The 24,832-nt window shown below is 39.1% G+C and overlaps 1 protein-coding gene across 3 annotated transcripts in view; it reads right to left on the minus strand.

Moving 5' to 3' along the window:
• Nucleotides 1-3,591: 3,591 nt before the first annotated feature.
• The window catches only part of gpc6a (glypican 6a), a 285,802-nt gene continuing 264,561 nt past the window's right edge, over nt 3,592-24,832 (minus strand). For all 3 annotated transcript variants that reach the window (XM_038701532.1, XM_038701530.1, XM_038701531.1), the window contains 3 exons: nt 13,441-13,571; nt 11,504-11,679; nt 3,592-8,704 (listed from right to left, as the gene is read on the minus strand). In XM_038701532.1, the coding sequence (XP_038557460.1) occupies nt 8,481-8,704; nt 11,504-11,679; nt 13,441-13,571 (531 nt within the window). In that variant the 3' untranslated portion in view covers nt 3,592-8,480. The remainder of the gene's footprint in view (nt 8,705-11,503; nt 11,680-13,440; nt 13,572-24,832) is intronic.

Here is a 24,832-nt window from a genome sequence, read left to right on the forward strand (position 1 = left end):
AATATAAAAGCTATGAAATGTATCGAAATTCTCCAGAGGGTTTCTTAAAGTGCTAGCCAAATCTCTGCTTTAGAAGATAAACTGCACAGCAAGTCGCTTTGTAAAGATGTTAATTACTAAGTGATTGTGAAGTGTCAACCCTTCAGCTACATTATATTACACTCACTTCAGGGTTAGAGCCACTTTATATTATCATGAAAACCAGTAGCGTAAGGTAGTAAAACGGGCCCCAGTGCAGGCTGTTATGATGGGCCCTTGGGCTCCACAGTTACGAAGCGCGCGCGCACACACACACACACACACACACACACACACACACACAGCGTTCGTGTCTGTTTCATCATTGTGCACGGTTTAACAACTGATAATATTAGATGCAGTAAACACCATACATCCATCGTCAACGCTTATCCTGCGTACAGGGTCGCGGGGGGCTGGAGCCTGATCCAAGCTGACATCGGGCAAAAGGCGGGGTACACCCTGGATAGGTCGCCAGTCCATCGCAGGCAATAAATACCTAACCTGCTTAATTTAAAGCTACTTAAATCGATTTCTTTCCATATTAAATTCAACAGTTCTCTTTGTGTGCGTCTCTCTCCAATACACACGCGCTTTGGGACCCTCTCCTCCTGTTCTTTTCTCTCCCGTCTCTTCTTAAAACTACTTTTATGTTTGAATGGCATGACTGCTAGCTTGCATGTGTGCTCTGCTAGTCTACTTGTCAGATTTTGCGTTTCACTTGGTCTCTGGAGTCTTGTCACATGATCACATAGAAACTTAAGATTGGGCAGCCATACACATATTACCCAGCAATGATCACTGCATATGTGGGCTATGTGACACGAATATCAAAGAAAAAAAGACTCAATTTATTCTTTGGAATCATTTTTTTTATACTTCACCCCCTATACCTTATGCCTGCTACAGACGTTTGAGACTTTTTTTACCCACAAATGTTTGTGGTGTGAGACACCACGGCAAAGCATGATCACAATCATTCTTACCTTAACTACTTGTTTATTATTGTAAGATGACAAAGAAGGCCCCAAACCTTAAAGAAGTAGTCATTTTAATTCAAGCCACAGTTTTTCCCTAAACTTAACCACTTCCTTAACAATAGTGTTATCACATCAACAGGGACTTGTAATGGTTTTAGAAGGCACAGACGTTGTCTAGCCGATAGGGGCGTCAGATCAACAAACGCTTCTGGACATGGGATTGTTTAATTTGGAGACATGGATTTTTGTCCAGGAACGGGTTGTCTTTGCATGTCACCGCTTCACTGTAGACAACCCAGCTTTTTTTAGTAATTAGCTGCAACTGTAAAACTGCTTACTCAGGAAGGCTCCTGGACCTGACGGTGTCTCACCATCGTGCCTGAAAATCTGTGCGGACCAGCTGGTCCCCATCTTCACTCAGATCTTCAACAAATCACTGGAGCAGTGTGAAGTTCCCTCCTGCTTCAAACGCTCCACAGTCATCCCGGTCCCAAAAAACCGACTAAATGACTACAGGCCCGTCGCCCTGACATCTGTAGTCATGAAGTCCTTTGAAAGACTGGTGTTGGCCCACCTGAAGGACATTACAGGCCCCCTGCTGGACCCCCAGCAGTTTGCCTACAGGGCTAACAGGTCAGTGGATGATACTGTCAACTTGGGTCTGCATCACATCCTGCAACACCACGACTCTCCAGGGACCCTAGGATCCTGTTTGTGGACTTCAGCTCGGCGTTCAACACCATCATCCCGGACATCCTCAGCACCAAACTCACCCAGATCACTGTGCCAGCCTCTACCTGTCAGTGGATCACAGACTTCCTGACTGACAGGAGTCAGCAGGTGAGACTGGGAAACATCACATCCGGCACCCAGACAGGGGTGTGTGCTCTCCCCACTGCTCTTCTCCCTCTACACCAACGACTGCACCTCAGGGGACCCATCTGTCAAACTCCTGAAGTTCGCTGACGACACAACGGTCATCAGCCTCATCCGGGACGGTGACGAGCCGGTCTACAGACCAGAGGTTGATCAGCTGGCTCTCTGGTGCGGTCAGAACAACCTGGAGCTTAACACGCTCAAAACTGTGGAGATGACCGTGGACTTCAGAAGGACCCCCCCACTCTGCCCCCCATCACCATACTCAACAGCCCTGTGTCTGCTGTGGAATCCTTCAGGTTTCTGGGTTCCACTATATCCCAGGACCTGAAGTGGGAGCCCAACACTGACACGATCATCAAGAAGGCCCAGCAGAGGATGTACTTCCTGCGTCAGCTCAGGAAGCTCAACCTGCCTAAGGAGCTGCTGATCCAGTTCCACACAGCCATGATCCAGTCTGTTCTCTGCACGTCCATCACTGTCTGGTTTGGATCTGCCAGCAAAAAGGACAGGAGCAGACTACAACGTACAGAAAAAATAATCGGTGCCAACCTGCCCTCCATTCAGGACTTATACATTTCCAGAGTCAGGAAACGGGCAGGAAACATCACTGCAGATCCATCTCACCCCGGACACAACCTGTTCCAGCTCCTCCCCTCTGGTAGGCGCTACAGAGCACTGTACACCAAAACCAACAGGCACAGAAGCAGTTTCTTCCCACAAGCCATCACTCTGATGAACAGCTGATTTCTGACTCACAGTGTCAGGAACAATTCCTGTGCAATAACCCATTAACTCTGCCTCTAATCAGCCACCTGTTTACTGTTTTCCACTTATTATTTATTTATTCACCATTCTCTATTTCAGTGCTGTTCATACTATGTCATATTGTATATACTGTATACCAATAAACCTACCTCAGGTCATAAGGTCATAGGTCTTATTTATTTTTTCCAGCATCCTTTGCACTATGCTCCATCACACTGTGTACATGTGTACATGTATGCATGTATGTGTATGTGTACCTGTATATCATATCCACCTTCAACATGTACATAATGAGAATAATAGTTTACTCTTGCATCCTTTGCACTCTGATCACTGCACTATTATTTGTCAATATGTCTATATTGTTTTGTTCATAGTGTGTATATTAGTGTTGTCTATTCTGTAGTTTGTGTCTGATTTTATTTTATTATTATTTTATTATTGTGTTATGGTATTATTGTATAAGTAAGCACATCGTGAGCAATGTACAATCCTGAGTCAAAATCCTCGTATGTGTACACATACCTGGCAATAAAACTGTTAGTTAGGTGGACTGACTGAGGTGGCTTTCTGCAGGGCTTCAGCTGTCTGAAATTTATTACACACCTGAAAAAAGGCTTTTGAAGTTTGGAGTAATATAATCTGAGTAAAATTTGAACTGGATTAGACTATACTTGTCATAAACAGAACTGTTATGAATGTGTCCCAAGCAATTTTTCCATACATCAGTTGATATTTTTACATCCAATGTGTCTTTTCCAATGCACACTTTCTTTATAGCCTCTGTAGAGGGTAGGCTGAAACTTGTACAACTAGAACAAAGCATTGTAAAAAAAATAAGAGATCTGAACAGGGTTGTTTTTTCAGATTCTGAACAATGGAGTTAAAAACGCTTTTAGGACAGCAATGATAAATGAAGACACAATAGAGAAAACTACAGTAAACAAAGTCGTTTTTTTAATAAAATGTTTATTATTACCTTTGTATTATTTTCTGTATACAAGAATGTGTAACAAAAGCCAAATAAGCAATCCATTTTAGTTTTTTTTTTTAAAAATGGTAAGGCATGTCTGCTTGTATAACCGTCAACTTCAGTTCCCCCAAAACACTTTGAACAGCGTGCACTGACAGCTCCGAAAATCTTAATGTGCTCCTTAGTTATCTGATTTTGCAAATCACAACAGTACCACACTCACAGCAAATGTCTTAGCAAAAGTGCAGCAAACGATTAACATCAAAATGGAGAAGACCTTGCATAACACGTTTTGTTCTAAACATTCTGTAAAAAAAAAACTTCAGTCAACCACAGTTTTACTCGTACCCGCCCCTCACCCAGTTTTTAAAATGCCAAAGAGAATGAACAAGACAAAATAAATAAATATGGCTCACAGACAAATTAAGTTAAGCAGTGAAGCATCTCAGACCGCGATACTGTATGCCTGACTGGGGTAATGTAGCTTTTCAGGACAGAGTGAGGAATACACAAGGCAGTGGAAAATGGCAAACATTCCTCTCGTCGTAATGAGAGAAGACTGTTGTTTGTACTGATACAAGCTCTTTGGAAAAATGACCTACTTCTGAAACAGTCTTTCCTTAATTCACTTCCTTTACTGTAGCTGGAGCACCAGTAAAGAGCTGCCATATCCTCACTCATCCAAAACTCTTGTTATTGCAATCACAGATCTTGTAGAGGCGCTTAAGGGTGCATTGGACCTTTGTATGGCTGCAGATGCTTACTGAGTTTTTACACTTTGAGAAACATAGTTGTTAAGCCTCAGTGAGGAGGCAGCAGTGCCAAAGCTTAAACAATGCCAGTATCTGCAGCCACACGACTAGCTTCCTGCCTTATTATCGAACACGCTCTGTGCTGATTGTTCCGCCTCACTTCCCACCCTGACTCAGAAATATACCACAATATTTTTTAATACTTGAAAACTGAATTTATATGGTTGTGTCTGACTGCAGTGATTTATAACCCACTAACTTGTGCTGCCAATCAACTCTCTTCTCTTCCTGTTGTGTATTTATTACATTTACCAATTATAGAATCAACAAAGCACAAAGATCATCTGAATGCAACTTTCTGACTGTCCAAGTGAATCCAATTTTAAGGAACAATAAAGTATGATGCTGCACTTGACATCAAAAGAAAAGTGCTGACACATTACTTGTGTTTAATTCTAAATGTCAGAACATCCTGTATCGAGTGTAGTTGTAGTCTCTGAGAAATGTAAACGAAGCTTAAATTGAAATGTCAGTCTGAGCTTCATCAGTCCAACGGCCCCATGTAGCAGACCATGATTTTTACATGAAACCTCCTTCATAGCAATTATCTGCTATTCAGGACTGTACTCCTGGGTAACAGATCAGGAAAACTGCTGCTGTATATCAGGCCTGACAGCCTGTTACTTTAATAGTATTTTATTCAATATTCAGCACTATAAATAGTTACTGCTGGATGTCCATCCTGACTAACTACCCCCCATTTGTCTGAAACAGCACCATTTAGTGCTTCTGCTAATGAAGTAGGTTTTGACCGAGGTTTTTACCTCTGCCAAACACAGCTTGGTGGTGTGCTTGTGTGAAGATACCATGATCCGGCCGAGGACACACGAGCAATCCAAAATATTCAGGAGAAAAGTGCAATACAGAGTAACCCATGTAACTTCTGCATAAACAGCAGCATAAATGCTATTTTAGATTTTGAGAGGTTGGGTAAACTGTGTTTAGTCTCCACAGGTGGATCTCGTACAGGCTTTGACATCAAAAGGGCTCAACAGGCTTGCTCAGTCATCCCCGCAGGATGCGCTGATATTTGCATGCGCTGTTTCGGCCAATCAGAATGGATTCACCGACCCAGATCTTAAAAATGCTCATTGCGTTATAACCAAGCATCCATTTTCTTTTCTTGGCATGTTATCTTTATATTAGCCCCACTCTAGTCAAATTTTCATCTAAATGCAGAGAAAATCTTTACTGAATTACCAGAAAAATGGCAAAAAAGCTAAATAATGCATGTTTCCATCCACTGATGTTGTGTCAATATTAGAAGATGGGTGCCTTGAGATAAACAGAGCGCAGTCCTGTGCCATTAAACTATTGCTGAAGGAGAGGGCACAATGAGCATTAAAAAGCGGCAATTAAATCTTAAACTATGGAAAACCATGTGGAAAACATGATGGAAATATGGTATTTGTTTGTTTCATCTATTAATTTGAATACAGTCTCCTCATCGCTCCACATTGATCTTATGTTCTTATTTGCCGCTATCTTTCAACTCTTCAGCTTAGCAGAAGCTGCAGCAGTGGATGTTTAAGTCACACGCTTCAATTACATGATTTATTTGCCATGTCTGTTTCCATTGCACTTTGACGCATTTTGTTTTTCCACCTCAGCCCACAGTAAATACCTTCTGTTTTTTTATGGATTTCTGGAGTTTCCAGGTTTTCTTTAACACACTAATAGAAAATGTACATAAATACAGGTTAATGGAAATGCATGTGCGGTCTGCCCCTGCATTGATTAACTACCCTGGACAGTATAACATTGGGGAGGACCTTATGTTGATCAGTTCACTTCTGTTGGTTGGAGGCCTTTCGCATTCCACAATTAAGGTTTACGCGTCAGTGATTTAATTTTGCCATGCTAGTTTTGGTGGGAGGCTGTGGTTCAGTCACCTTCTGCTAAAGTGGTTGCTGCAGGGAGTGAAGCGACAGAGTTCAACTGTTTTCCTGTCTGTTCTGCAGTTGGAGCTTCCTGTGGTGCTCCAGAGTCTCTCTTGTAAGTCATATGAGCCTACCTAGGAGACATTTTGCCTACAGTGCTGTCTGTGAAGACAGTCATGCTGGTGCAAATTTTGGCAATGTAGATATCAGTCTACTCTAGTTGTGTGCTCATTTGAAGGAACCAAAGAAGCACTACACTTCACCCACAACTTGATTTGTGCCTTAGAACATCAGACATTTCTTTTAATGGCTCGGAGGATGTAGCTTGATGCTATTTTCACTCTCCCCTCATGCTGGCGACCGGGAGGGGAAACTCTTGTGTCCTATGCTTGCTTTAGTATGCTACTTGAAACCTACAGTCTCTTTGAGATGCTCACAGCAGCTGTTAATTTGTTACAGCGATGGGTTTGGGGAAGGCCCCTTTAGAGACAAGAGACGTGCTTATTGGCTATGTGAAATCATTTCAGGTGCTTACAGTTTGAGCTGATGGGATTCCTCCAGGCACCAGCATGAAGGTGGCTGCCTCAACTGCCCTCTTTTGTGGAACAGTGAATAGTTTCCTGTCTGTTTGTTTCTACAGTATGCCTGAAACATTTCTGGCACCTTCCTTTTCTATGTTACCAGAGATCTCAGCCATCGAGTTGTGTTTGTGGAGAGCAAGCTAGTGGTTTTGCTCCCTGAGCCTCTAGAGCCTGTTACAGGTCGAAGCCTGTATGAGATAAAGAATGAATGTTATGAGAAGTAACCCTAGTTTTAAGAGTAGTCAGAGCCCTCTAACATTGCTGACTTGGACATGCCTTTTAGGAAAACTTAGTACAACATACAACTTCTATAACCTGTAGCCTGGTGATGTGTTTGTTCTGATTAGCCAAACAAAAAGCGGCTCCATAGGATGTGAGCGGGTAAACCAGCAGAGCCTTTCAGAGGGCTGCGTATGAGCTCACAGGACTAGGATTAAAACATGTAACCTTCCATATATGTAATATAAACAAAGGAAAACATACAAAATAAATCATAGTCATGAATAGTTAAAGCCAAGTAAATAAATGGAAATGTCATTAACATATAACTAATAGCACTCATATTCTCTGAGTCCTCTGAGAATAAAAAGCAAGTGTGAACTCTTTAAGTGCATGTTAAGTACCCAAACAGAAGAGAGTAAATCAGGTAACTGAATGTTGTTAGCAGGCAATTGTAGTATAATGGCTTAGTGTTGTTGAAAAAAACTTTTTTCATTTTACAGGTGATCAAATAATTTGTAAAAACAAATAATACATTTAAAAAATGTAGCCATTAACTAAACCAGTAAGATTACATTACAGTACCTTCCAGTGAAATACATACTGCAACTGTTTTATAAGTACAATACAATCAGTTAAATGATCTGAAAATATAGATCTTCTTTCTGTAATTGGTGGATGTTTCCTGCAGCTTTATAAACTTATGAAGCCAACAAAAATAATCTGTGCAAAGTAGTTCTCTCTCTGCAGTACATTAGCACTTTCTCAGAGATAATCAAATGTGCAACTATATAGTGGCTGTAAAAACTACTGCTGAAGCCACACTGATATGACCAAAGGGGAAACCAGGTGCTAACACTGTACAATCCGGTACCGACCAATTCAAAACTGTGTAGCCTGCGTTGAAAAAAGCCTAAAAAATGTTTTTTGTCAGGTAACATCATTTCCATGCATGCACACAGTAAGACTTTCTCCTTTTGTCTGAGGGGGACAAGAATAGTAGGATGATGGGTGTTCACAACTTCATCATACAAAGGAAAAGAAAAATAGATTCCCCCTTATCTGAAAAATCAGATCAGATGGTCTAAAAGAGAAGCATGTTTTTCAAAATCCACTTTAGAATAATGATAAAACACCACATTTTCTTTTTTTCAGAGATGTGAAAGCTGGTTCAGTGATGGCACCGAGCATTCTTTGGGGGACAAGCAGGATGCAGCACTGCACTCACTTCCAGTCCTACCATAGCACACAGTAAGCCATTCTCTTGTTTCCAGGAGGTTGTACATGTCCAGTGAGGGAACAGCAGTAGAACTTGCTGTTAAACATACTGTCTTGGACAGTATAAAAGTCAGCGATCAGGCCACACTCGTGTATTATCTCCATTGAGTCTGCATTGCCCAGAGTGGGAGTGTGAGGGCCACTAACAGCAGCAGTAGGGAGGGTCCACGGGAAAGTGACTTGCCTGCGGCTGCTGCTGCTGCGCGTTCATCACTTCTGTCTGCTCCGATCACAGGAGCCTCTGTTCCAACAAAAACAAACTCTGTTGTGCAGCCGTCAGAGCATCCGCTGCCACTGCCAGAACTACTGCCCTCGTCACCTGCAGCAACAAAATCACACAAATTTCACATAAAAATAATATTATCACAAGCAGCTTTGGTCCATGGCGAGTAGAAAGTGAGAAGATAATTATTATGATAATAGTAATAATAATTGTGATATACAGTAGGTAGTGCTAGAATTGTTAAATCAACTTGCTGATTTGTATATAACTCTTTTCTGAGCTAGCATCATCCAAATTCACTCCAGCACACGAATAAGTGATTGCATTACCATCATAACGCTGTTGGGTTTTGGCGCTGATTGTCTTCATTTGAGTAGGCAGGTTTAGTAGGTTGCTAGTTCAACCTGTTCCATTCAGTTTAGTACAAATCCAGGCCAAGCACTGTTTGTAAGATTAGTCAGTCAACAGTAAACTATTTGCAACAGTTATCACATCATGATTGTTTCTGTGGCTTTTCTGTTCTTTTATTAAGCTGTTAACAAGGAAAGTACTGTTCAGTTTTAAGATTCTTAAATGTTATTGAGCTAATTCTATGTTGCAACAGACTGGGTTAGGACTTGCCGGAAACTAATTCACCTTAAAACAGTCTGTCTTGCATACAGAAATACAGTCTAGGGCGGGAACGACTAGTCAATCAAAAGAAAATTAATTGCCAACTATTTTGATAATCAATACTCTACCGCCTTTTTCTTAAATATAAATAAAAACAACCCACAGAAATCAAACTGCTATAACTAGATTTATTATTCAACCAGTGGTAATAGTATATTATATTAAATTATGATGAATATAGTAATAAACATATTATTGTCATAGGCTACTAACAGTATACTTTTAACTGAACATTATACTCTTTATTTAATGTTATATTATACTAATACTCTTATGTATACTAGTTCCTCCTCCAGGTTGTGGAAAGAGTCTCTGCAGTGGACAGATGCAGATTTAGAGTCAGGGTGCCAGTGTGCCAATATTTGCCCCCTCTAACAGCCTCCTCTGTAGAACAACACGCTCCCCTTGTTCTGCTTTACTAGTTATTGTTATAAATATCGTTTAACTGTGTTCAAGTTGAGACATACACATTTCAAAATGTCAGTATTTGTGCATTTTCCTTGATAATCAAGCAAGTAGACTCATAGTACCATTTGTTCCATTATAATAATAACTGCAATGTGACTTTTTCTCCAAATCGTGCTGTCCTAGACTAAAGCAGCAATTTCGTCCTTTTGTATAATGCAAAACTAAATTACTGTGAGGGAAATATGACAGCAATAAAAATGGAGTTGAGGTACAAAATTTAGCGGCAGCAGTCATGCAGCCACACGTGTTACAGTGCCTTGCGAAAGTATTCGGCCCCCTTGAACTTTTCGACCTTTTGCCACATTTCAGGCTTCAAACATAAAGATATAAAACTGTAATTTTTTGTGAAGAATCAACAACAAGTGGGACACAATTATGAAGTGGAACGAAATTTATTGGATATTTCAAACCTTTTTAACAAATAAAAAACTGAAAAATTGGGCAAGAAGAGTGGCAAGAAGAAAGCCATTTCTTAAAGATATCCATAAAAAGTCTCGTTTAAAGTTTGCCACAAGCCACCTGGGAGACACACCAAACATGTGGAAGAAGGTGCTCTGGTCAGATGAAACCAAAATCGAACTTTTTGGCAACAATGTAAAATGTTATGTTTGGTGTAAAGGCAACACAGCTCATCACCCTGAACACACCATCCCCACTGTCAAACATGGTGGTGGCAGCATCATGGTTTGGGCCTGCTTTTCTTCAGCAGGGACAGGGAAGATGGTTAAAATTGATGGGAAGATGGATGGAGCCAAATACAGGACCATTCTGGAAGAAAACCTGATGGAGTCTACAAAAGACCTGAGACTGGGACGGAGATTTGTCTTCCAACAAGACAATGATCCAAAACATAAAGCAAAATCTACACTGGAATGGTTCCCAAATAAACATGTCCAGGTGTTAGAATGGCCAAGTCAAAGTCCAGACCTCAATCCAATCAAGAATCTGTGGAAAGAACTGAAAACTGCTGTTCACAAACGCTCTCCATCCAACCTCACTGAGCTCGAGTTGTTTTGCAAGGAGGAATGGGCAAAAATGTCAGTCTCTCAATGTGCAAAACTGATAGCGACGTACCCCAAGCGACTTACAGCTGTAATCGCAGCAAAAGGTGGCGCTACAAAGTATTAACTTAAGGAGGCTGAATAATTTTGCACGCCCAATTTTTCAGTTTTTTATTTGTTAAAAAAGTTTGAAATATCCAATAAATTTCGTTCCACTTCATAATTGTGTCCCACTTGTTGTTGATTCTTCACAAAAAATTACAGTTTTATATCTTTATGTTTGAAGCCTGAAATGTGGCAAAAGGTCGAAAAGTTCAAGGGGGCCGAATACTTTCGCAAGGCACTGTATTTGAAGCTCAGAGAATTTTCCATCTCGTCCACTGAATGGGATCCACAGAATCAGAAAGAAAGAACTGGAGATCTTCCTAAACACAGGCTCAGCTGTCTATCATTGTCTGTGTCACACCGTACCTACAGCTATTTATTCTCCTAATAATGTCAGCCTTGCCACAGTGTGGCACTGAAGCATCCTGTGGAGTTGTATGATGACTTGCTACATGAATGATACCTGTGATCTTGTTTCATCTTTCCGCAGGGGTGTTTTTGTGTATGTGTGTGGTCAAACACAAGTCAAAACCAAGATGCAGTCTCAGAAATCAATAGAGAAACTTTTCTCTCTTCATTTGTTTCAAATGTTTATTATTATCTTGTCTCCACCTGCACTTCCAAACACCTGAGAGATTGGAGAACTTACTAGAGTCCTGGAAGTAGATGTCATTTCCATTGTAGGCGTTCTTTAGCTTGTTGGTCATGACACGTAAAGCCATGATCTGCTGTCGTATCAGTGTGTCAGGCCTGGTGATATCCACATCCACCTCTGGGTTGTTCAACTGGTTGGTTAGACCCTCCTTCACCACTTCAGGGAAATATCTGGACACAATTCCACACCAAAAATGTAGTATCCCCTGGAAGCACTTTTAAAATGGCCCTTTATGGCAATATTTTCTAGAGGTTTTACAAAACTTCTGGATGACATACTATATGGATGGTTTAGCAGATAACAAAGTTGTCCATATTTGCTTAATTTTACAGTAGAGTACATTTAAATCTACAAATGATTCAAATGAAGTTATCAAGTGGCATCAGTAACACTGAATAAGAGCCTATCTGCAGTATGGTGGTTGACAGCGCTCAACACACAGCAACTTCAGAAAACACAGGCAATTGACCGTAATACACGAGACAGATAATCTGTGAAAAAAATCTGGTTCCTGTCAATCACTGTTCATGCACACGGTGCGTAGCCCCCCTCCTCGTACATTCTCTCACCCAGTCAAGCTCAATATCTTCAGCGTGTGGCTTCAGCAGTTTTCCAAAAAAAATGGCTGAGAAACAACCACAACTCACGAAAGAACTACCCAACTCGCCTTTGCCAACAACAGCGTATAGTACAAAACACATGTGTGAACATCTCGAATTGATGAATGTCAACGAGGCATGATGACAAAGTGGGGAATAACTTCTGAGGGGGGACGGTGGTGTACTAGCCTCTCATCATGCTGTTATATTTTGTCAAAGCTGCTTCTGAAGCCTGGGGCACGCTGTCTTGGAGCTGATCAGTGTGGTTGCAGTGTCACCCCACTTGTGCAGCCACTGTGTCCATCTCTTTCACTTACTGAAGGGTGTTTAACAAGTGAATTTGAATCCTTGCTTTCTACTCCGCACAACGATAATCTGTAGAAGTTGCTCATGATCTTTGGTTACAGGCTGAGAACCCAGAAAGTAGACCAACTGAAATTAGACAGAACTACAAGAGCTACTTTCTAAAGAGGGCTGCTTAAATCAGACAAAACGTAAGTGTGTAATCAGGCTTAATAGTCTATTTCATGTTGGGAGAGAGAGCCCTTAACATGTCTGAGGCCCATGAATTTGTCTTTTTTAAACATAATAAATCCAAAACAATTTGATTGCTGTGCAATGGAAATAATGCAGTACATGAGAAAGTTAAGATGTGCTCCTAAGGGTGGAGTGTATAATTTAATTGCTGCAGTAATTGCAGTCTTTTTTACGTTTTTACATTTGTTGTGCACGTGTGTTAAAGTCTCATCATTTAACCATTAATTTTCTTTTTCATTTAATAAGTTTTATAAAAATAAAAGTGCACATAGCTTAAGTTTAAGTAACAGGAGAATTTGATGATTTCATAACTCCTAACATGGTCCGACTGTTACTGACGTTTTATCATCTCTGGGCAATCAATTCACCAACCAGATTTTGGAGCAATGCTTAAAAATGGTACTGGCACAAACAAGATAATTAACATGTCTTTTATCGCACCATCTGGTTATTTTGCTATTTGGAGGGGTCCAAAGTGGTGGGGAGATATATTTTGTCTGCCAGCATCTCTGGTTCACTGTCAGAGAAAACAACTCACTGTCCAATCTACTGTACAGCGCAGCTATACTCTACCCGCTGCAGATAAGAGGTGTTGAAAACGCCAGAGTCCTCTGAGTATTAGGGCCTCAGAGCTTATATAGAAGTTCTCCATATAAGCACTAACCATTGCACTTCGAGAGAGAGTGTTAATCTGGGAACACAGTGTGGTTATTTTAATCCCTGGCAGGCAAAATGTGATAACCGTAGAGGGGGGTGACTTTGCTGTGGTTATAAAGAGTAGCAAGAAGTCCTCACCTGCCCTTAGTGTGGCTGTTCCAGCACTGCTCCTCGTCAGACTCTGTGAGCTTGCCCTTGGCACAGATGTCATCTGGCAGGTTGGACCAGAACTTCTTGGATTCCTTCAATTTCTCTTTGATGTCAATCACCTGCCAAGGGCCAAAACAGGAGGACAGAAATATATTAGGTAATAATTCTAAATTTCAAAGGTTCTAGTGGTGGATGAAGCACTTAGATCCTTTATTTAAGGAAAAGTAACAATACCACAGTTTAAACTCTCTGTTACAAGTAAAGCCCTGTATTCAAAATTGTACTTCAGTAACAGTACAGTATTGCCAGCAAAATGTACTCTAAGTATCCAAAGTAAAAGTCTCACTATGAAAAATGGCCCTTTTTTCTGTAAAATTATGGAGCCTTTAAGGCCCTGAGAGATTACATATAGTTTTTATCTTAAGCTAACACACAATATCACAAGATAATACTTTATACACACAAGTTACCATATTATTGTACACAACGAGTGAAAACATTCTCCCCCCAGGACTCTCCAGGGCAGTTTATAACTTTATCATCAAGTACATTATGATCTCATCTAAATCCCAGCATAGCTTTGCACAACTCCAACCTGAGCCACCTGTGAGAGTCTATGGGGCCTTTAATCTATAACAATGCATCATATTTAATAAGTTACTGAAGCGGTAAAATGAATGAAGCAAAAAGTACAATATTTTCCTCTGAAATGCAGTGGAGTAGAAATATAAAGTAGCATAAAATGAATATATTTAAGTAAACTACAGGTATAGTACCTCAAAAATGTACTTAAGTTCAGTACTTTGGCTAATGTATTTAGTAACTTTCCACCACTGTGTAGTTCTCAGAATGAATATCACTTTGATTCCACTATTTTCACTCTAAAACTGACAATGGAAAATATTCAAAGAGAGAGTTTGATTGTTTGTTATAGATAAGATATAGATTAAAAAAGGAAAAAGAAGCAAGAAACAAAAAAAGAAAGATACAAAAGCAGAAATACAACAGACACCAATAGTTCCATCTCTGTCTAAGATTGTGATTTTAAACATTCATGTAGCAGCAAAAGTTTGTGCACAACCCCTTCTGTTCATTTATTCCATCAGGAGAGAAGTACTTTCGGACTGCCCGGGGTTCTTTTTCTTTCCATTTTGCTTCTTGTCCTCTTACATCCATATTGTGTTCATCTCTGATTCATACAAGACAGACTTGGAGTCTCGCATTTGATATTTGGCATGAGCAGTCACCCCCGACTGATTCCATCTGGACTCAGCAATAGGTTCGAGCGGATTACCAGCAAACTGGTGGGGAAAGAAAAACACGAGGACTCATCATGTACAGAAGCACATTGTGTTACTTTTGTCATTTTGATATTGTTGGTTTCAATCATGAAGACACAGAACATCTGAATATAAGGGTTTAGATATTTATTAAGGATTACTCGCATTAAAAAGTTAAGTATGCAAAGTATGCATCATATGTATAAATATGTTAAGAGCATCACTTTGTTTATCATATAAACAAACTCACAGCATGAACACTAATTCACCCAGAAAGTTGGAGATCCTATTAAACATTTTTAAACTTAAAGGAGTACTTCAACATTTTGAGAAATAAGCTTGCTCACTTTCTTCCCGAAAGTTAGATGAGAAGATTGATACTACTTTCACATCTGTTCTTTACATATAAAGCTCCAGCTAGTAGCCAGTTGGTTTAGTCTAGCATAAAAAACAGCAACAGGAGGAAAAAGCTAGCCTTAGCTCTGTCTAAATGTTATGTACCGTACCGTTTCTTGGACTCTCCGTTGGTTGAATGGCAACAGCCAAGAAATAGTCAGGCACATAACCCGATGTGAAGCCACAACTTGTCGCTGTACCTCAGTTTTTGTTTGATAAACAAACAAGATATTTGTTAATTAGTGAGTTAATGTTACCGATATGCAGATCTTCATACAGAGCGCCAAGCTAGCTGTTTCCCCCCGTTTCCAGCCTCTGTGCTAAGCTAAAGTTATCCAGCTGCTGACTGTTGCTGACTGTTGCTTCCTCGCTGTTACTACTAGAAACTTTATACAAAAAGTTCCCAATGGACAGATGACTCTGGCTCTGTTATTGTAAGATAGATAGAACACAGGTTATCTTCTGCTTAAAAACTCGAAACAAAAATTCCATCTCTCCATCTATCTATCTACTTTTTCCCCCTGCATCCATAAAACAAGATGAAGCCACAAACTGAGCCCTGTATTAGACAGTTGATGTATTCATTGTGTGTGTGTCTGCTTGTGTGTGTGTTAAAATATATATTTTGGCAATAAAGAACACTGTTGATGGGTCGCAACCTCTCTGTGAAATTCTATTGCTTTCAACAGTGTCGCAATTTTTTCTGTAAATTGTTTTGGACTTAAACCAATTTCAGCTGCTGAATTCTTCAAGGCTCTGAAAAGAATAGAAAATATCTGTCTCATTCAATCTATACCCAAATATTTCAAAAACATCTGATTAATGCAAAGCTCACTAACTTTATTCTTCATCTAAATTATATTACAGCTGAGTATACAAACGTGGATTTGTTGTACCTTAACTTTTAGAGATGAAACCCTGTGATATTATTAATTACTGCTCTGTGCTGAAGTTACCTGCCCTGGCTAAAATGTTTGACCCACACAGTTGAAACGGTTGTTAAAAGAGTTAATTCAGGATTCAGATGTAGGCTAATTACTATGGCAGTAACTCAGAATACATATCCGAAGAATTACACGTCCCACTAACAACTCCAAACCTTTTCATTTATAAGCGTGAAGTGACACAAGATCACGCCTTTTCCGCCAGGCCTCTCTGAGATTCTAAACTATTAACTTACTTGTTTGACCACTTAATGGCCTTTTCAGGAGCTTTCAACCATATTCGACAGCAGCGTCATATAAACATAAAAAACGTGTGTTAGGTTGAAAGCTCCAGAAACGGCTAGTTAGTGGATGTTCAATTGGGATTGTTCTATTGACAAAGGCAATAATAAAATGTGATGCTTTACATTTAAAGCCAACATGGATGAGAAGTCCTAAAAAGTGCAACAGACAAAAAACCTTAAAATCTACTGAAATTGCATGTCAACAGATCCATCTCCATGACAACTAAACAAACTCCCTCTGCTGACTGTGTAATAAGGTTAAAAGTTTCAGAAAATACTACAAAGTGGATCTTGAGTTGGGTTTGTTTGAAAACTACTATTTCCAAGGTCAAGACTGAGCTTTGATGTTTAAAGTAAAAATAATGACACGTTCAAAAAAAACCCACATACTTTTGTCAAGAATGCTCTGAACCGCATGGTGAATCCAATTACTTTCTGAAATGCTGCAAATTCTCTCAGACTTGCCATCTCTGAATCGATGTGTTTAACACCTGTTTTTGTACTTTATAACACTAAGTTACCTTTCCAGCAGTGACTAAGTCTATCACATAAATTTGCATAGTTTTATTTTGTACACTTTGGCAGCTGTATTGCATATTTCAAACAGTACAGGGATTAATGAATTTACAAACCCTAGCAGATCAGGTTTCATACATTTTTCATCAGTGTAACTGTTATTTTTACACATGAGACCTATTAATAGATCGGGCACAGTGTATTAATGCTAAAAATCATAAGTCCGCTTTCTTAGAAGTAACTACGTTATCTAGAGTTGCAATGATTTGAAAGAGAATAACTAGAATAAAAATTAATTCATTGCAAACATAATTAGACCCCTGGAGCTTTAGGACACTTAGTTGCACTACTGCAATATGTTTCTAAATGTAATTTAATTGCAATTCACCCTTTCCTAAACTGACTTTAGTTGCAATGCTTGTCAAGCTTTCCATTCTAGCATGGCACATTAACAGTTTACAATGGTAACAGTGGGAGATTTACCATTGAAATTCTTAGTAATTCTTTAAACGTCTTTGGTTTCACACAGAGGTAAACAAAAGCAGCCTTTCATTTCTAACTGATTAATTAGCATTGCTCTGTAACACTACTATTACAGTACAGCAATATAAACATAAATAAAAGTTATGTTGTTCTAGCATAATCAAGTTTGGATACCTATTATATAAATAAAATACTTGGATGCATACTTTAGATGTATTAACTGTTTTGTATTTTAAAACAAACTCTTAAAGGACCACTGTGTAGGATTTCAGTGATGTTGACGATTGTAACTGAGTCAGCTCTGACCACGGCTGACTGAGCTAATTAGATAACGGCAGCTAGTTAGCCACGGTTAGCAGTTACTTAAGCAACAAGTAATGCTATCTGTTCATCAGCAAACTCCGTAAATCACAGCGAGCTGAAGCAGTGCTCCTGGGGGACATGGTGGGGAACTTAGACTTTGCACGCAGGCAGCGAGGCAGCTGACTTGTGATTTATACATACATTTTTACTGTATACCGTGCTATCAGGCCATTTTACAGTAATTTACTGATTAGTAGTTGGATTCCGAACTTTAGTCAACATACATGCATCTAGGAGTTATAATCAAGTGTTGTCAGCTGTCAATCTTGGGTTCACTTTGTATGTTGAGGCAGAGTGCTTTGTGGTTGGCGGTCAGTTCAGGATGTGGTACTGACTGCTCTACCGGTGGAGAGACAGTTGAGAGAGAGCAGGAGCTATCAAATTAGCTCTTTCAAGCCTGAGGTTATAACCAAGTGAGCAGCAGCATTTCTTAATCTTGGCCTTGGCTACAGGCCACAGTAGCCTGTGGTTCATTCAATAAAGCCCCTGCTGAATGGAGTAAACACCTCATACAATATAAATTAACTTCAGGGTGCAGAGATGTTGAGTTATATAACTACTTCTCATTATGCTAAATATTTATTATATTTATTTATTATTAATAAATATTTATGTAACAGTGTTACATCTGCAAGTGCCAGCTGTTGTTTTGACAATTAGCTCTCACTGAGATCAAAACATTAGTTTAGGAAAAGGTAGGAAATAATGAGATGAACCTTGTGGTTATTTAATTAAAAAACTTGCACATTCATAAACGACCACTCCCCCCTTCCCCAAAACCATATCCATAATCCTATTGTAAAATTATAATCCCATTGCTATATTTTGTATTTCTGCAAGTTGTTACAACTTCTTGTTCATGGTTTAGTTAAAGATTTTTTTCCTACTTTAACAGTGTGTACTGTAAAACTTTGATTAATAGCCCAGGCTTTTATTTGCTAAAAAATCACTGAATTGACCCCGCCTATATTTGGGACAGGCGTCCGTGTGGGAGAGGCCTTTAATTCCTTTCGCACAAAACTGAAATAGGCTACTATGAAACTGTTTATTTATTTCAAACAGTATGCATTTTACTTAAAATACTTAATTAATAATTAAAATGATCAAATAATATTAAATAGACGTCATTCATTTGATCTACCTCCAACAGACAGCTTATGCACTTTTATTTTGCAGGCAGCAACATAACAAAAACAACACAGTGCAGGATGTGATAAGTGTGGCAGAAGTTAGCAGACAGAGAGCAATGGACTTTACATGACAGTATTCACAACTTGGATTAATTTTTATGAAAAGCTGATTCTTTTTGATTACTGTTACTGTGCTGATATTTTTAAAGTAGTGGGAGTATTTCTAGATTGCAGCTATAGTTGAAAAAAAGTCGAAGGTAACGGCCGAGTTTTTTTTTCTCCTCTCTTGTACCATGCCGGTTGCACCAGTAAATGTATTAGAATTAGACTTTGGGTCTTGCTGTTTCCGTTAAATGAACTGAATGGTTGAATTGTGGACAATCAAACCGATCTAACGATGTGTTGAATTGTCCATACTGACACATTGATCATAACTTTAAACATTAACATTTGTATTCACGATCAAAGCAGCTTAGAAGCAGCTTAGAAGCAGCTGAAGCGGCGCAACCCGGCGGGATTTAACAGGTTTTATACATCCAAAGAACTTATAGCTAAACCAGACCAGGCGTTTAATCCAGGCCTGCGTTTATTTGTCAAAATGTGTTCCCACACCAGGCCAGTAAACGGGGTAGGCGGCTATTTGGGACTCTGCTATTAATTGAAGTTTTATGGTATGCTGTTGCAATCCAGGGAAGCCTATTTAGACAACGTATGTGAACAAACTTGACTTGACTACAGATAAGTTGAGGCTATTCTGCCTTTAACTGATTAACAGCATGTTGCTAATGTGTGTTGATCCACAGACAATGTCAAACTTTTCATGGCTATTAAAGACATATTGTTATTTTCTACTGTAAATGCAAAGCCATGACCACCAAAAACACTTGTTTTGGATTAGCTAGCAGGTGTCTGAGTATCTACACACCTAAAATATAGTTTCAGTTAACATTTTAACAGCTATTCTAAATTAGTGTAGCTAGATAATCAGACTGAACTGCTATTTTGTTCTTGCTTCTGTGGAACAGTTAACTTATTATTTTTTACCTTTTTCAAATCAATCGGGAAAAAATAATTTGAAGAGTTGTCTCTTTTCTGTAACTTGACTAACAATGACCTGTGCAACTCATCCACACTATTTTTCATAGTAAATGGTCTGTAAATGGTCTAAAATGCTTTATACTACATATCACATTCACCACATTTACACATGCTACCATGGAAACTAATCATTAACAAAACTATAAGGGCACACGGAGAGTGTTGAACTCCACCAAGGCCAATAGTCTAGTCATCTATGATCTCCATGCGCAACCACTAGGCTAAATATGTCTGGATATATTTCCAAAATTAATTAGAATTACAGTGTGTCAAAATGTGGTTGTGCCAAGGTGATGCCTCACAATCTCAGCTGTGCAGTAAATATGTATTTTGCATAAATAGAAATGTGGAATTCCGGATTAATCTGGAAAAATCACATCCTTGATTGCTTATTTCTTACATACCTGTTGCATTTTTTTCTACAGTGATGTTTGAGGTGGCTGTTACATTTTGTCGTATGTTTAGTTGTGGCACACCATTCACTTTAATCACTGCCATGGCCATAGACACCGGTGTTACAATTGACCTATCTCGCAATATCAAAAAAAAGTGAAAAGTGTATCCGCCCTGTGATTCGGATCTGCTCCAAAATGTGGGTTCTTCCTTGGCCCATGCTACACCCCTTCCAGCAAATGAAAATAGGGCCAGTAGTTCTTCTGTAATCCTGCTGAGAGACAAACAAAACCCAAACCAAAAACATAACCTCCTTGGTGGAGGTAACAAAACAGAAAAAAAATTAAATGGCCTGCTGTATCAGAACAATACAGGGGATCAAGCACTCGGAGGTGTCCAGATAGAAAAAAAACAACGGACAAAAGGGAGTAAATGGCACGACTGGAATTTACAGAAAGTGGTAATCTGTGACTCCACCTTGTTTGCTGTTTTATTTTATCAGGGCGCCTTTTTAATGGATTCTTACATAGGTAGACCTGATGGAGGCCGGTCAATTTAAAACACATTTGTTTTACCATTTTCCACGTTGTTCTAAGTGCACTTTGATGCTTTGTTCTGTTCTTCAAGAATAAAAAATAAGCAACTAATTCACACATTCCAAAATATATGTTTGCTTAAATCCAGATTGTATTCTTTGGCTTCTACAAAATTATCATTCAGATAACCACGAAAAATAAACGTCTTAGAAAAATATCCTGTTTTTTTTTATTTTTGACTCTATTAAAGTTGAAGCTCTGGTTACTCATTTAAAGTGCATGTGGACACCAGTTATAGCCAAAAAAGCACACATACTTTTAACATGACAAGTGAATGTCCATGAACTTGTATACACACACATACACACACACACACACACTCGCACACATCCCCCATCATGCCCTAGTTACACTTGGGATTTGGGAGAGTGCATACAGTGAAGCCTCAGGTCTTAACAGGACATGAAAGGGCCTGTACCAACAGGATGCCACTGCAGGAGACTGCCCTCAGATTTGATGTGGTAATCCTGTCATAGAGACACCAAAGCTGGTTAGGTTTAACACATGCTGGTGTGGCTCTGATTCATGATGGCCCACGGCATCCCAGCACTGACAACAAAATCTGGCTCAGATCAGAATGTGATTGGTCATTTTACTTGAAGTTTAAAATTTAACCACAGCAATGTGACATTGGTCCATTCTGGAAGAATGGAATGGAATTCAGGAGGAAAGGATAACTCATTTCTAAACATAAATGTATATAAATCCACTTATGAATCATATAGGAATAGTTGACTATGAAAGTGTATTATGGAGTGTGCTCCATCTGTATAACATAATGTACAGCCCACATAAACAGGATCAAGAGTTCAATACACAGCCTATTCTACTAAACAACTACAGCAGTAAACAAGCATATGTTAATAAATAAATGCAAATAACACAACATAAGCACACACACTGTTCTGAGGGTGAGTCTGAAGTGAGTCTTTACATGAGTGCCAAGGGGAAGTGAGTCTGACTCCAGCTAAAATAGTTAACTGCTTTCACCGCATCTGTGCTGCTGCTGCAGCCGCCGGATTAGATGCCTGAACCGTCAGTGTCTCTCCTTGTCTCACTGATAGCCCAGACGTCAGTGCTGCTACTGCTTTACAGACACAGCTAAATACAGGTTCATTGCGAGAAGAGAGCAGTGATGGAGATTTTTCTAAGTTGGACACATCATACCTGCTTGGTTTCCAATTTCAGATTATACACTCAGTTGTGAGTTTATTAGGTACACCTGGCTAAAACGGATGCTGCCTAATACAACCCCTCTGCAATAAATCATTGATGTTTTAACGTTCCGTTTTAGTTTAAACTGTTTTAGAGAGGTGTTGACTCCACTGTAGGGTCATTCTAAGGCTATTATTTTACAACAGGCAACTTGTGTTTAGTGATCTTAAGTAATGTTTATCAAATTAGGCTAAATGGCTTGCCAGCCTGACTAACAAAAGCATTATCCAAACACAGAACATTCACATATGGCTAGCATGTTGATTGCAAGATAAGGTAATTTATCTATTAAGCTAGCTGCAGATTTGTGATTTTATGATTATACAGTGGGCAAAGGTTCCTGTGCCTATATTTACTTTTCAAGTCTGCCCTAATATCACATTCACATGCCATATGTGCTTTGAGAGGGCTGTTGCTTACTGTAATTATTCCTCCTCTTTATATCGGTCGTATGTGTAGTTCCTCTACAAATGCATCTCTTCACAGGGAGCAGGGAGTTGAGAAAATCTGAACCTATCCTTTAAATATTTTTACTGGCAGATACATACAGAAAATGTGATTTGGGGATTTAGGTGATCTAATCCTTACATTTTTTAATACTTTAGGCTGACTCACTTTGATCTAAAACTACACTCATTCAAGACTAATAAAGTGCATCCCACATCTATACTACAAACAACACCAAATACCAAGCAGGGCCTTGTGACAACATAAAATAGACAATCTCCTCAAAACCTGCAGTTTTAATAGCCAAAGTAAAAAAAAAAACAGCAGCAGTTTTACCATTCTAATTTATTCCCACCTTTCCTATGTGTACTGCCTGAATTAAATCTTTATCCCAGCACGCCTCCTCTTAGGTTTGCTGTATCTTGGAAATGGTATCAATTGGTTGTTGATCAGCGCATGTAGTACATGTTAATGTAGGTCTTGGCACTTTAATTAGGACTTTCACAGGTCAGATCCACCTGTCCCATTTTAAAATAACAGCCATACATACAGTTAATTCTAGATAGCAATAATAAAACCGTACTAAACATGGATACAGCAAATTGGAAAGAACTGACATACTTATCTCAAGTCCAGCTTCTGATTATAATATTTTATGATTGTTTGTTTTGTTAAGATTTTATCTTGGCATATGACTAGTTTTTTCTGAGGAAGGAAACAGTATGAATTTTACTTAGGAAGGCTCACAAATGTAATGTGTACATAATTTATGTCTATCTTCAAACTGCCTGGTTGTCACTGTAAAGAGCTGTATCCACAGTGGGCGGGGAGCTATAGCTTACTGAAGCATGGATTAAACACTGCGATTGGCTCCTGCTCACGTCTCTGTAAACAACAGCGATTCTCAGCACAAGAACACACATGGGCCATTAACAAAGCCTATCTAAATCGATTTCACAAAACAATGTGATCCACTATGACTCACTGTGTTTGAGAAGAAAGCATTAATCGCAACCAAGGCACGCACCATCAGCTTGTCAGTCCTGTCAAATGACTCATACAATACTTGATTTGGGGATTAAACAATAATAATATCCATCCATCCATCGTCAACCGTTTATCCTGCGTACAGTAGTACAAAAATAATAATTAATAATTAATAATATAATATAATAATAATAATAATAATTTTCAGAGGAAGCCAGTGTCAGAAGGCCAAAATGGAGATAATGCATTTCCTCATTCCCAATCCAGCGAGTCTGTGTGGAGTTTTTTCAACTATAGCTGCAATCTAGAAATACTCCCACTACTTTAAAATATCAGCACAGTAACAGTTATCAAGACAGGGTGATGTTGGTTTTAAAGGTAAAAACAAATCTGATCTATAAGCACACACACAGTTTTTTAGGCATATATAATTTTAATAATTGTCAAGACTATTTAATGTTATATAGAGAAATCAGGAATTTACTACTGACTTCAGATTATGGGCTTAGGTTATGTGTAATTTCAATGCAACATTCAAGAAATACCAGGTATTGGATAATTTTTTGATTGACACTGATATTGTGAGAAACCTTTCATTTGTATACCTGATTTCTTTGGACAAACACTAAGACTATTTGTAGAACAAATGTCAAGGCTTGGATTTCATGGGCATCACTGGTAAATGGCTAAAGCAACACCTTGCAAAATATCGCACACACCAGAATGGATTAGCCTATAAATGTCAATGGGGACACGTAGACAACAGCTGTGTGTAGGTTCAATAGCAAATTGAGTGCGGCCTAAAAAATAAACACCTGGTCTGCAGGAGCTGGACAGCATGGCTGTTCTGTAGATCCTTTAAAAGGTTAAAAATATATCTTTCTATCAGTTTTACAGGAAGAACAATTTCCCTCTTTGTGGGTGTCCTTTTAAAAGAGATGGGACTCCTGGATTTATGTATCCGAGAAGAAATATGGGTATTATCTACCGGGATATAATGTTTCTAGTTGTGGAATCACTGATAATCAGAGCTGATGGCTGGGATGACGGAGATGCTTTGGTGCTAACCACAGCGCTCAGAGGCAGAATTTGTACAGGCTCATGCCATGACAAGCACACGGTAGCAGTGAGGGTCAAGGTAATATCTACACAGAGAAATATCTTAAGAGCTTAGGAGCCTGTAACTCTCTGGCTATTACATCAGATGTTTTGCAGTTACATTTTTAGAGGTGACAGGGCCGGAGAGGA

The sequence above is a fragment of the Micropterus salmoides genome, unplaced genomic scaffold, assembly GCF_014851395.1.
Source record: "Micropterus salmoides isolate LMB-PRFRI ecotype aquatic unplaced genomic scaffold, ASM1485139v1 Ms_hic_scaffold_6, whole genome shotgun sequence".
NCBI lineage: Eukaryota > Metazoa > Chordata > Actinopteri > Centrarchiformes > Centrarchidae > Micropterus > Micropterus salmoides.